At 39.4% G+C, this 14,666-nt stretch overlaps 1 protein-coding gene across 4 annotated transcripts in view; it reads right to left on the bottom strand.

Annotated features, from left to right (window-relative positions):
- Nucleotides 1–4,335: 4,335 nt before the first annotated feature.
- Nucleotides 4,336–14,666, bottom strand: part of si:ch211-183d21.1 (uncharacterized) — a 28,037-nt gene continuing 17,706 nt past the window's right edge. Inside the window, exons 9-12 of one of the 4 annotated variants that reach the window (XM_022190857.2) lie at nt 14,508–14,603; nt 12,928–13,074; nt 9,687–9,780; nt 4,336–6,671 (exon numbers count right to left, since the gene is read on the bottom strand). In XM_022190857.2, coding sequence (XP_022046549.1) covers nt 6,608–6,671; nt 9,687–9,780; nt 12,928–13,074; nt 14,508–14,603 — 401 coding nt within the window. In that variant the 3' untranslated portion in view covers nt 4,336–6,607. Of the gene's footprint in view, nt 6,672–9,686; nt 9,781–12,909; nt 13,075–14,507; nt 14,604–14,666 lie in introns of all 4 variants that reach the window. The other 3 variants (XM_022190856.2, XM_022190855.2, XM_022190858.2) reach the window with 3 other exon arrangements.

Here is a 14,666-nt window from a genome sequence, read left to right as displayed (position 1 = left end):
CTAAAGGAAAGATAGTTCTGTTGATGCTGGCAGGAAACAGTGCTGCCTTCAGTACATGTCTCAGACATATAGTGGTTGAAAAAAGTTTTCAGACACCTCATGCCTTTGTGAAATATTGATCACTCTTAGGTCTTCAAGTGCAATTCCTTTTAGTACAGTCACAGCCAAAATACTAAACAAATCCTAAAAAAGCTGTTAAAAATTTTGATCTGTTCCATAAAAATACATAAGAAATTTTGAGTATTGGGTCATTTTGGTACCAGTGATCCACTAATGAAGGTTGTGCTTTTCACTGAAAGACACAATTTGTGTTGCCATGCTTCATGTCTACATAAAGCCAACACCTTTGAATGTTCTTCAGAGACAAAAATAGCTAAAAACAAGGAACCTAACGCAGGAAACACGCCTGAAGATACAGATTCTCAGCCAGGAAGGCTACAGCTGCTGCCAGATGGCCAGGAAGTGCAGATGCAGTCCTTCACCAGTTGGATACACTGCAGAAATACAGACGAACCAACAGCTTGGAAGACAAAACAAGATCTGGGCATCTGAGGGTTTCTTCAGCAAGAAATGACCACATCCTGATCTGCATGTGCAATGAAAATCGCCAAATGACATCACAGGAGCTTCAACAGCAGTGGTCATACCAAACTGGTGTCCAGTGTTCCACCCGCACTGTATTTGACTGACTTTTAGGTAATGGCTTAAGGTCCTTCAAGGCTGTCAAGAGAGCCCCTGATCAATGGGAGACAGAGGTTTTCCCGGGCGTCGTTGGGCCCAAGCACACAGGAACTGGACAGCCAGGAATTGGAAGAAAATTCTATGGTCAGATGAGTCCTGTTTCCAGCTTTAGCTTCCGCCTGCTAATGTCAGGACACGCAGAAGGCCAGGAAAAGCATTATCCCAAGCATGTACAGTACCTACTGTCAAGGAAGAATTTAGAACAATTAAAAGCAGTAATTCAAGAAGAATGGAACAAGATTAGTCCTACAGGGGCGGCTGGTCAATAGAGGGCGCTCGGGCGCCGCCCCCTCTGTCTCACATCATGTAGAGTCACAGCCCTTCCTAAAACGTTTTTAAAATTACATTTACATGTATAACAAGCAAAATAGATAAAAGAGCCTGTAGAGAGTTACTAAAATGTATAATTTGTAATAAAAAGTCAGATGAGAAACGTCTGATGTTGTCTACAATTACCAATAGTGGACATATACCGGGGCGGGGCGCACTCATCTTTCCCCATTGACTCTCGTCATAACTTTGACATGCGCAGTTCGTTCCTCTTCAATACAAGAGATAGGAGACAGCGGGGCGCTGTAGAGTGCCTATATAAATGAGAGTGGCGACAACTGGGGATTTGAAGCCATTTTGTTTCCATCCACTCAATATGGGACGCGCAGCGCGAGGTGCACATTCACGAAAACTATGGATTGTTTACTGATTTCAAGACATGTTTTGGACAAAATAATTTACTGGCTTGTTTTGTCTGGATGTCCAAGGTTGGATTATGGCCGTTTTGTGGAATATTTTCATCTGTGACTCGTTTTGAGCCTTCAAAGGTGAGTTCTGCTGTTTACGTTATTTGCTGTTTGTTGGACAAATGTGTTTATATTACCCGCTGTGGTAATCACATCTGAAAGTGGTTTATACCGGCGGATTCATGAGAATCTAAGCTTTCCATGGGTGTATAATGTTTCTATCATCGAGCTTGCAGCTTCGGTCAATTTAGTAAAATACGTTTTCCCGTCCGCCTGTACGGTGCTGCAGCTGTAAGCATATGGCTAACAGCATCCTCATGCTAACGGCGGCTAACAGCCCAGAAACAGGTGAACAACACGGAGCCTGTTTGGGTCATATGAGGCTGATAAGTGACTGCAGGTTGGACGGAAAATAGGAAACAGAAAACTGTCAGCTGTTTGTTGAATTGGAAATCATGTGAATGAACAGGGAGGCAGTTGTCGAAGCTCAGATGGGCCGCTGAAGTTTAACGGGTTCATGCATCTCCATGCATGAAAATGGTCAAAGTCAAAATAACCACAACTGCCTAAAATCACATCAAACTTTTCTATCTGTCATTCACCCATACATCATAACATGAAAGTACATACATGGGACTAACCTGGCACAAAAATCATGAAGAAGTCGGTTTCCATCCCACTCTCCGGACTTTATTTTCCCACAGTTTCCTTCTTTCACTACTCCTGGGAAATCTAAACATGTGTAATCCCTTCTCCAATCGATTTGCGCACCCAAAGGCACAACAGCCCGTCATTTTTCAGGTATTTATGAAGCCAAAAAAGTCCTAGAATTGCTCTCTGCGTTGTAAACAACGTTAACAGGCAAAACCGGCATTCATGAATTGGAAACAAAATGGCTCCTATAGATCACGTGACCAAAATTTTTTTGGACCCGTCATGTCGCCACTCTCATTATATAGGCACTCTAGGGCGCAGGCTGACTACGCCCTGCGGGTCAGCCTGTGCTGAACTGTCACTCATCTTCAGCAACACAGAGTTCAGGAGTTGCAATGGTGCTGTAGCTCTGTACCAGCTCTTCATGAGCAACCATCTTCAGGACACCTTCTCAGAGACAGTGTTTCTCCTGAAGTTCCTCATCACGACTCCAACGACGACAGCTGAATCTGAGAGGTGCTTCTCAACACTAAAAAGAATCAAGACCTTCCTCAGGAACACGATGTCGCAGGATCGTCGTAATGCACTGGCCATGCCCACTATGGAAAGGAAACTTGTCAGGGAGACCCCAGATTTTAACCATAGAGTCATTGAGAAATTTGCATGTCTCAAAGACAGAAGAGCAAAACTTGCATACAAAAAATAACACAGATGTAGAGGTGCTGGATTAATCTCTAAAATGTGAGGATTTACTTTTTTGTCATTTAATAATGTAAATAGAAATGTTAGTTGACACAAGTGGTACTTTAGACTGAAAGCCTGTTGATTTTCAGATGTTCTGAAATCTGAGGAATTACTGTTTTTCTTTATTTTCATTGTAAATATTTAATGTTAGTTGATAGAAGCACTTTGGGCTCAAAGCCTAAGATAAGATAGATTTTGTCACATGCACAGTTATACATAAAATAACGCCTAATGGTTTCAGTATTTTTTTTTTCAGGCAAAGTGACAAATTTTTATTGCTTTGATCTTAAATATGCAGATTTGCTGTTTTCTCATTGTCATGTAAGGTTGTTAATGTAAAAGTTAGCTCACAGAAGCACTGTCTGCTTTAAGCCTTATAGTTAGTTTTTTTTTAAACAAAATGTCCAATGTTTGTTGGTTTCACAGGTATGGATTTGTTTTTGTTTATTTGAGTATGTAAAATATGTTGTTCCAAAGATTTTGCTGGACAGAAGAAGCACTTGGCACTCTTTGAAGCTGGAAAAATGAATTGTTTCTTTTTTTGACTTTGGAAGTAAAAAATAGATTTGCATATTTATACATTCTTAATTTGTTTAATTAAAGAAAAGGAGATTTTAAGGGTTTGTGTGTACCAGTTACACCTTATCTGGAGCAAATCATCAAACACTGGGGAGATAAATTCAAATTCACTAGCTGGTAACATTTACGTGCATTTAATTGTCTATTTGACTCAGCAGTAGTGCTTAGGTGTACCCTCATAGTGGTGCATAGTAATAGCACATTAAATGGCTGTGAACGTAATTTACATCAATTCTTGTATTCTGGTGTTGCCGACTCTGCTATTTGGTCTGGTAAATTAAGTGCGCCCCCCAAGAGAAAAAATCACCACCCGCCACTGGTCCTCAAAAGTATGAAAGGCTTGTGGGGAACATCCAGCCAGGATTATAGCTCTACTGCGTGCTAATGGCAGAACTACTAAATATTAATTTGATGATGTGATGGCTTATTTATTTTTTGTTCAGTTTTGTCGACTTTGATACCGACAATGTTAAGAACTCATATTGAAACTGTCAAGAATTTAGTTTTGTTAGTTGTTCTTGCAAACAATAAACAGAAAAAAAATACAATTTGTATTTGTGTCTGTCTAATGCAGCCACACCTTTTAAAACAAAAAAGAGAACTTTCCACAAAAAACAATCACGAAATTTGGTGAGATTTTAAGGTAGTTGAAAACTTTTTTTCACCACTATACAGTACATAAATAGAGTTGTAACTGTGCAGTGCCTGCTCTGTTCATACAGTTACATTCAAACAATCTTGTATGTGAAAGTATGCATGCAAAGGTAGATTGCAGTAACAGCAGGATGTCTGAAGAGTACAAAATGTAGGTACTTTAAATAACTGGAGAATGGAAATCCATGATATCCGACAGGGAAGCAGGAGAAACAACAAGCAGAACTCAGTTGCACACCTGTGAATATTTTATTGAAATCCTTCAACATGTCCATGACATTAGAAGGAAAGCAGGAAAATAAAATCGGGGGGGAAGGATTTTAATTCATGACTTGTTGGTGCAGGTGATAAAATTCTCTTTCCAGTGTTTTTTCTTGCTCAGTGTGTATTTCCTCCGCTGCAAACCACGAATACTTACTGCATGTACCACACAGTGTTTTAGTAAAAAGGAAGAAGATTTGCAAGATCCTGTTGTGGTACATTTTAATATTGCTGGTTTGCATCTGTGTAACTGAGGGTTAGAAAAAAGGACAGACATGCTCTCAGCAGAAGTGTTGCATTAAGTTGTGTTCCGACATTTTGTCTGTGTTGTTTCACTTCTTGTGTGCCGATGTACAGTTTGTAATGTTGAGTTTCATTTATCCTGCTTTTTCTGTTTCTAAATTACTACATACACTACTTTAAACAAAATCTAAACGCACAGACATCAACCAGAAAATACACTTTATAAACATTGCATAATAACATTTCAAGGGGGAAACACCACATTTGTTGATTGCAAAGGCCATAAAAGCCTTTGTTTGCCATTACTTGGGTCAACCTATAGTACAATTTTGGAACTTTGAAACTTAATACTGTGTATCTGGGCAGTTATATATTTTTTTTCTTTAAAAAATTATGATTCTTTTGTTTGAGCTGATGCATTTTAGACTCTTTATTTTTAGGACTGTGACAGTTATGCATCCACAAGTGGAATATTGGCTATCTTACGTTGTACATTTTTTTTCTAATTTTCTTCCTAAATAGTCATATAAAAGCAGCAACAGTGCCATAAAATAAATCTGATTCCACCGGAAAGTAACTACAGTGAAAAAAATGCCCTTCTTAAGGTAAATTAGGTATACAAACAGAATTCTGTGCACTTCATCAGATTAAAAAAGCAACACGATGAGGCAAATGGCACGCTGACAGTATTAAAAATGGAGTGCTCTCAGGGCACCTTCTCAAGATTTTTCTGAAAAAATTCTGATTTTTACAATCAAATAGAAGTGGAGCCTTTTCTTAAGATTTGATTTCATGCAGTTTTGACTTTAGGAACTGGAAATGTGGGGGTGAAAGTCGAGGAATGAGGTCTCCAGCCGGAATTTGAACTGAATATCTGCTGCTCAGGACGCATGTGTCCATGTGGTTTGGACCCTAAACACTCGGTCAGCACTTCGTCTCAGTGAAATCAAACTTAACCAATCAAAATCGTACCACGTTCTTACTCATAAATGATTATTTTGCATTGCCGATAAATGCTCCCCCCTGAGAACTTCGTATCGTACATGGTATTGACAGCAGAAAATGGCTGGAATGTCATTCAGATGAGGAACCATTTGATCAAACAACACGCAGGTCAAAGGCACAGGAGAGGTTTCCACTAAAAACACAAGTGAAGCACAGAGTAGCTCTGAACACCAGGCAACCTCTCATCTCTAAAAATAGTCTTCACTCAAGAAATTATTTCAACTTTCACACATTACTTTCTCCTAAACAAGAAAATGTAAACAGTTTGCTTTAAGCAAGCACACACAAGTGGTTACAGACGCTCATCACAAGTTAGAGACATTCACATTTAAAGGAGCCCCTCGAGTGGCAGCGGTCTAAAACGGACGATTACAGCATATAGAAGGAAAACAAAGCAGGAGGTCGACCCATTTTGAAGAATAACTGTGAGCTTATTATTAACAAACATTATCTTGGTTATAAAACCTGTTAAAACACTGTACCAGATGAGCTTCCTGCATAAATCAAAAGCACAGTCATTTTAAATTTGCAAATTTAAAAGGCTTTAACCACAGTAACATAAAGACGTCAACAAAAACAACCATTTAGGACTCAAGTATTTTTTTTTTAAATCCCTCCCATATATCTTCCTTTCCCTTCAAAGTAGTAACCAGCACTGTTCACAGGCAAAGGTTGCATCTCCTTCCTCAGAAAAATACCTTATCATGTCGGGCTGCCTAATTTGATGCGACTAGTGCCGCGCAGTATCACGCTGCACCGCACGCAACCACTTCATCAACCAACAATTACAAGTCATTTTCATCAGCGATCTTCCAAAGACACAGAGAAGGACACTTGGTGGTATTCACTTCAGAACAGCCGCACAATTAGTTATGTACAGGTCAACTGAGCCTCTGATTACCACCGCCGCTGCTCTCTCTCTCTCTGCTGAAGTCCTCCCATGCACACGATGCACTTCCAGATGCAAACACATTGATGAAAACTCTGGATTATAGGTCCGACAGACCCTCTGCGTGTTCACTCAGCTCCATGGTGTAATAGTCCAGAGGACGCCTGAGAAAATAGACACTGACGTTAGCAAACGCACACGTGCTTAAACCTTAAAAGACTACGCATTTGCAGTCACACCGGTATTTCCCGTCGCCCACATCTTCCAGAAGCATTAGTCCTCACAGGTAATAATTTACCTTGATTGCTGCCACTCTCAACCTCTCCACCTGCCTTAACTACGAGCTCTACTTCAAGCTGTGCTGTGCTTTCCCAAAATGACTTTCGACGACTTCCTGAGCAGAGCCTGTTATTTTCTGTATTTATCACGGAGTTACACACAAAGGTAGCAGTGGCGACGGATTCCAGCCAAGACAAAGTGGCAGCTAAGATGTGAGCTGCAAATCTGAAAAAAAAAAAAAACTAGGAGAAAAGAATGTTTGAAATTTTTTTTTCGAAATACCAAAAAAGTCTGGAGTTCTCCTTAAAATACCATTTTTCTCTTGTCCCACCCTCCTGAGGACCAAACTGAATATCAAATAAAAGCAGTTAAAATGAAATTTAGATGTCCTTTTTGGTATAATTTTTTTCATTGATGTCTCTTGTAATTGTGTGAACATTTTTTGAATCATCATGATATCTGAAATAATAATTATCATGCATAGAACGTGTATCCCACAACAATCCTGTTAGCGTAACCTCAGCTGGTAGAAGAAGAAAACAGTGAATCACATGATATGCTGGAATTAACAGCATCAAACAGTTTTTCAAAAGAATGGGTAGAGCAAAGCTATGTCCTCTCTTCTATTTGTCGTATTTCCAGAACATTATCAGCCTTGATTGAATGTCTCACTCTACCTTATATTATCAGGATAACACTTTTTTAAAAAAAAACTTTTATCTTTACTTCTTCAGTAAGTTTGTTCTTGGTCAGCAGTAACACCTAGCTAAATTTCTAGCTTCTACTCCTGAGAAAAAGCTAGCATTAGCATGGAATAGCAACCCTGTTACTGTGATCAGAGTACGGTTAACAAACAACAAATAAAACACGACAAAAAAAATTAAGCTAAGCTAATCAAGGCTTTGATAGCTGTAGCAGAAAACTGTAAAAGAGAAGGTCTATTTTCAAAAATTTTGAAGTTAAAGCTGGAGTCAGTCCTGATGCAGGATTTGAAGAGTATAAGAGTCAAATTTGCCTATTTTTAAGCAGGTAAGTATCTTAGGCCAGAAAGTCTGGAACTGTCAAACTTGCTTCACAGTAAACCTCTCAGATCCTGGATCTGATGTTAGCAGACAGAAAAAATACAGTCGTCCATGCTTTTAGAGGGTCTGAGCAGCCTGACCGGTCGAATCTAGGGCGAAAATAAACATTTTATTTTTATTTACTGTTATTTAACCTAGAAGTCTCATAGGCATGGTTTATCCACCTGAAACCTGTGGCTATGGAGTGTTTTAAGAGTACATATTATGCCACATGTGCAGGTTTTTTAACTCACATCCGTGAAATCTGCGAATTATATTTATGTGACAACTTGATCTTGATTTAGACCCTCTGTCTGATACATACCCACATCCATGCACTTAACAATTTCAGTTTGTCACAAAGGCCTTGAGCTTTTTAAGTTAATAGCTATGGAGTCTTGAGAACAGAATACATGATGCAACGTTTTTGCAGAGTTGCGGTACAAAATAGCTGAGTGTTAAAATGATTTTAAAAAGAAGCCAGACGAACAGGAGACCTGCAGCTAGATGTTACACAAGCCCTTGTTAAAAGTAATAGCTGCGCGTTTTCTTGATACATTTACTTGACTTCCTGTCAAGATTTAGACGAGGACAATAACTGTTGTCATGACTACTGAAAGCATCCAATATCCGTTGTCATCCCAAATGCATAAGACAACCTTTCCTTCTTGTAATTTTCTTGTCATCAGTTGCTGCTTAAATTGTTCAGATGTGTTTTAGTCTCAAAGCTCACACATGTGGGCGTCTCCGAGGAAACGGCGCCAACTCACATCACTGCTGCGACTCAAGAGAACCATTCCTCAGTGCTGCAGTTGGTGTTGTTGAGAGACAGATTTGTGATTGAGGTATATTTCCCTGTTTTGTTTCACATAAAGCTAATTAATAAAATAAATGTGTTAAAGCATCAGCGTTCAGTTGTGCAACCTCAAAAGGCAAAGACAAAGTGAGTTTGACTCTTCTTCATAACCAAGCTCACAAGATTTGGATCAGGGAAGAAGAAATAAAAGGCCTCCGTGTGCAAGAAGCTAAGGAAAAACATTTCAATCTGACTCGTCCGACAATTAAGCTAAATGAGCAGCATTGATTCTAGGCTAACCACATTTGAACCCCAAGCAGTTTCTGGTAGTTTGTTTACCTCCCGTTAGATTTCATTGTTCACTGCAGTGTAAAGTCCTGCACCTCTATGGAAACAGCAGAACCATGGCTAGAATTAGAGAGAACTCAAAAATGTATTCGGTGTAATATGACAGTTATAATACTGTAAATCATAAAAAAAAAATGTTTTAAAAAGTTGACATTATCTGATCTTTTTTTTTTACTAAAATTTTAAAATACCTTAAATGTACATACACAACATTTTTGCTGCCAAAACTGGGGGAAAACTCCACCTACTATGAAGATTTTACTAGTTACATATTTAAACTGTGAGATGTCATGGTATAAAGATTTGATTAATTTTTCAGACAGAACTCAGAGTCAGATAGGATTTGCTCCAAGACTAATGAAAAGCTGAAAATCTGCTATTTTTTTTTAGTTTTTACAGTTTCTGTGTGTGGTAGTTGATGTAATTTTGATGATTTTTAATATATTTTTTTTAAAGACAACACATTTTTAAATCAACTGGCAGACTTTGGGGTTAAGAGGATTAAATATTTTTTCCTCTCTCCTCTGTGAAATCATATGAAGCACTAACATCAAATAAATGCTAAATCATCTGTGAAGACTTGTAACAAACAATACAGACATGAAGTGCTGGTGTAAATGGGTGATTAGAAACATCTGTGAGCATGTCCAGAGCCAAAAAAAGAGATTTAACTGGAATAGCGCGAGTGTCCTCACCTCCTCCTGTAGAAATATGTGAACAGAGCAGCTCCTAGTCCCAGCAGCAGGAGAACGGCTACTATCAGGCCTATCTGTAGGCCCAGTGCAGATGCTAGGAGGGAAGCGAATAAAAGCACAGTCACACTTTCTGAACATGTTTCATTCAGACTTCCTAATGAAACTTGTAGATTTTTTTCCCCCGCTCAAGGAACAATTCACAGAAGCCAAGCTGTCTTTGCAAAATAGACCTTAATGAGACAAAGGGAGTCACAGCGCAACACTGAGCAGAGCAGAAATTCAGATTTTCCCATTAACAGGCCTAAACATTTGTGCCTCATTCTATTTTTACTTCATAGTGCTACACCCACACATTTAATCTGTAGTAGTATCTTCCTACAGTCTGGTGTGTTTTTGACCTCTGTGATACTACAGGCAACAGCAAGTAAAGAAAACACATAAACAAAGCCCTTTAATGAGGGCTTTGAATAACATTATCAATGAAAACAAGGTGAAGTTTGGATGAATAATTGCAGTCAAACCTAAACGGGGTGACAAATGAATTGTATTTTAGGTGATTTGTGTTTCAGAATAAAAGTTGGCTCATTTTTACTCCAGAACACCTGTGCACTAATCATGGTGTCTAATCAGCATCTTGATATGGCACACCTGTGAGGTGGGATGGATTATCTCAGCAAAGGAGAAGTGCTCACTGTCACAGATTTAGACAGATTTGTGAACAATATTTGAAAGAAATGGGGATATTGTCCATCCATCCATTCTCTATACACCGCTTTATCCTCACTAGGGTCGCGGGAGGTGCTGGAGCCTATCTCACCCTGGACAGGTCGCCAGTCTGTCGCAGGGCTACATATACAGACAATCACTCTCACATTCACACCTACGGACAATTTTAGAGTGATCAATTGACCTCAGCATGTTTTTGGACTGTGGGAGGAAGCCAGAGTACCCATAGAAAACCCACGCATGCACAGAGAGAACATGCAAACTCCATGCAGAAAGATCCCAGGCCGGGATTTGAACCGGAGATCTTCTTGCTGCAAGGCGAAAATGCTAACCACTACGCCGCTGTGCAGTCCTGGTGATAGTGTGTATGTGGATAAAGTTTTAGATCTTTGAGTTCATCTCATAAAAAATGGGAGCAAAAACAAAAGTGTTGTGTTTATATTTTTGTTGAGTGTACTTCCATTTGTTAAGGAAGACTTCAGTGTGTGACACCGCCTCCCAATTACTTACAGATACTTCATGCATCCATGAAGCAGCAGGGAAGACTGTGCTAATGCTTTGGATGCGACTCATTATTCGGAATATTTAGAGCAGAATTTCACATATTCTTCATTGTAACACTGACAGAATTGAATGTGGAACCCCGGAGGAAGGGAGAAAGTGTTGAACATTTCAAGACAGCCCATTGATGAATTACAGGCAGCAAATCTATTAATGAGTGCAGCAATCATCCTGATGCACCTGAACACATCATCAGTGAGGTTTCATGAGCTCTTCAGGTGTTTCAGCTCTATAAGCTGCACACACCGTCACCCAGGCGACCCTGATCAAGCCCTGGCTTTGACCAGGTAACATAACAGCTACCAGTGACACTCAGATAGGTGCGATACTTGAATGTCTTAATCTCACAGCAACGTCCTGATTTCACTGAATGTACCTACTACTTGCTGCCCACAGCTGGCTTTTCCTTCCTCTTACTTTAATAAACACCTGCCACATCCCACAATAGCAGAAATGATGATTGCGTCCATAAATTGCATATGATGTGCACATTTACACTCAAGGCACAGCAGCAGTAACATAATCAACACAGGATCCAACGAAATAATGTTCTATGTTCTCCTACGCACCCAGCAGGTCAGCTGGTCCACGCACAGGAGTTCATACAATGAATTACTTGTACTGAAGCTTCTCTTTGTGAACCCTAAGCTCCATCTGAGTGTCAGGATGTTAAGATAACACTGGCACTATACAAAAAACCCCACAATTTCATAATTTTTAACCTTGAGTTCAGTTCAAACGTGTTGTGGACTTACCATTTAGCAGCTCAAATAAATTTGTCTGACTGTAGTCCCTTGTGTAAAGTTGGAAGTTTTAGGATAAGATCAGTGTAATTTTTTAAATTATGTCAATTCCTCTTAAAATGAAGTCACTCAAATAGGTATTCATTCAAAAAGCAATCATCCAGTCTGGACAAAGTAACCTGAAAAACCTTGAAAACAAGAAGATATGTCATCCTTCTTTTGTTGACACAGAAAAAAATAGCTAATACATTCTGGACACTCTCACTCTGAGACTGACAGATTATATATTAACATCTGAATCACTTGAAGATGGGGATCATCAGTCTGTCGGTGAAGTGTCTTTCACACTTTAAGTTTTCTTTCCACTTGAGATTCTTTGCTCATTTAGCTGTCAGACACTGTGCGTGCGTGCGCCGTCTCTTTCTTTCTATTCTTAGTTACAGCTGACAATAAATCGTGGACATGATTTCACATAATAAAACATCCTCGGTGCAAACTTGAATGTCTTCACACTTTGTGGACTCTGTCTCAACTTATCCGGCCAGAGGTGATGACAGTGTCCTTTATTTAATAGAAATATAGCAGAGAGAATGTGAACCTTGAAGCTGCATTTGTTGTGTGAAAGGTACGATATAAACATGTCACTATTGTCTGTTAGGGACAGGCCTTTCTATGTTTGCACTGAAAAGGAGAAGCTCTCCAATCTTGTTGTACAGTGTATAATGACAATAAAGCACAGTCTCTTCTATTCTATTCTTTCTACAGCCAATAGTGTGCCTCCACAGTGATGAAATATCTTGTATGGGTGTAGAGTGAGACACACAGTGCCTAACAATAATTAGTCTGTCTGCCTCTGTTGCTAAATCTGGCACATTTTTACCACAATTCAATCCCTATTTCACCAGGATAACTTATGTAGACACTGATATAGACATTATGTGTTATAATCTGGAATTTCATGAAATTTGTTTCATTTTCCTCCGTGCATTTTCAGGACCTTTAAGTTTACACAGAGAGGACTAATCACGCTGGACTTTCACAGCAGAGTACAGACTCTTAATTGATTGATTTAGCTCATTAGTATCTATTTTCTATCTGAAATGACGATGAATTAGCTGCGACTGCGTGTGTTTTCAGCATTTTAAACCAACTGTGCCGTGTTAAGGAGCTTGAGACGCTGTGAAGGTTCTCACCTACTCCTGTGTACCGACCGGTGGTGGGAGAAGAACAGACGTCCGTTTCAGCAGATGAAGGATTCATGTGCGACGTCTGGATGATGAGGGCCTTCTGATGGTCCGACAGCGCTTGGATGTTCCCCCACACTCGCAGCCACCCGGACACGCAGGAGAAATTGGCTTCTTGAACATGAACAGACAGACGAATGCTTCACTATTCAAACACAAGAAAAGCACTCGTAGTGTGAAAGACACTTCACCGACAGACTGATGATCCCCATCTTCAAGTGATTCAGATGTTAATATATAATCTGTCAGTCTCAGAGTGAGAGTGTCCAGAATGTATTAGCTATTTTTTCTGTGTCAACTGAAGTAGGATGACATATCTTCTTGTTTTCAAGGTTTTTCAGGTTACTCTGTCCAGACTGGATGATTGCTTTTTGAATGAATACCTATTTGAGTGACTTCATTTTAAGAGGAATTGACATAATTTAAAAAATTACACTGATCTTATCCTAAAACTTCCAACTTTACACAAGGGACTACAGTCAGACAAATTTATTTGAGCTGCAAAATGGTAAGTCCACAACACGTCTGAATTGAACTCAAGGTTAAAAATGATGAAATTGTGGGGTTTTTTTTGTATAGTGCCAGTATTATCTTAACATCCTGACACTCTGATGGAGATGGAAATTAGCTTAAAGCTAACTCTGGTACAATGCATTAAATGGAAACATTTATGTTTAATATTGTACATGGTCCCTTTATAAATAAACTGATAATAATAGTAGTACCGAGTGCTCAAGGCTGTTCATTCCCCCATATGGCATTATCAGAAATGCAATATTTTTTTAAAATTTGTTTATTAGTTATTGATGATGAGAAATCACAGCAACATACAACGTGGCTATTTAATACAGATGTACCCACAAAGACAATGACCTTGCGCTGAGCACAGGTGCGTGTTATGCCGGTGTACGCTATGTATGGATACCAAATCGCGTGAATTTTTAGCGGCAGGAATTTAATCAATTGTTCCTTGTATGATTTCTGACAGACAAGTCCCGTCCTGCACAGACAGAATAACAGAAGGACAGACAAACATGTCCCAATCGTCACATAACGTCGCCTCACTCCTTGGCAGAGTAAAGCCATCACTCAGGAGGTGCTTTAGGTTTGTATATATACACATTTTGGAAATAAGGAACTACAGATGGGAGTTTGAATAGCATACTTCCTGACAGTTATTCAGTTTACATGAACAATAAGGGATGTGAATAGTCACACCTGTGTCTGTCTATCTCCAAACGATTTCCCTCTACGAGAAAGAGCTTCTACAGCTGGAAGTGATTGATGGGGTTGCTGTAGCAGTATTTCTCAGTGATGGTCATCATTTACATTATTAAATTTGTTAACAACTGCTTGATTATTAAAAAATCTCAGCTGCTTCATTATAAATTCTGTCTGCTTACATGGAACGCATCTTTTAACACCACTATTCAGTAAATGGACTCAGCCATAAGTGTGACTTCCTACAGCACTAACTGTTGTTTCTTTCGCCGTTCTTCAATTTAAAATCAGCAAAATGCAGTGTGTAGTGTGTAGAAGTGACTCACCTTGGAGGTACATTGCAGAGATGCCACATTGACACCTCTGCTCCAAGTAGTCGGCCACCTCAGCCACTCTCTTCCAGGGAATTAGACCGCTGCATTCTAGGGCAAACAGAGAAGGGACCGTCAGCTTTAAGAGAAAACACATTAACTGAGCTATGAGCT

Source organism: Acanthochromis polyacanthus, chromosome 19, assembly GCF_021347895.1.
Source record: "Acanthochromis polyacanthus isolate Apoly-LR-REF ecotype Palm Island chromosome 19, KAUST_Apoly_ChrSc, whole genome shotgun sequence".
Lineage (NCBI taxonomy): Eukaryota > Metazoa > Chordata > Actinopteri > Pomacentridae > Acanthochromis > Acanthochromis polyacanthus.
The sequence above is the reverse complement of the archived record's forward strand: the minus strand, read 5'-3'. Positions and strand labels throughout refer to the sequence as shown.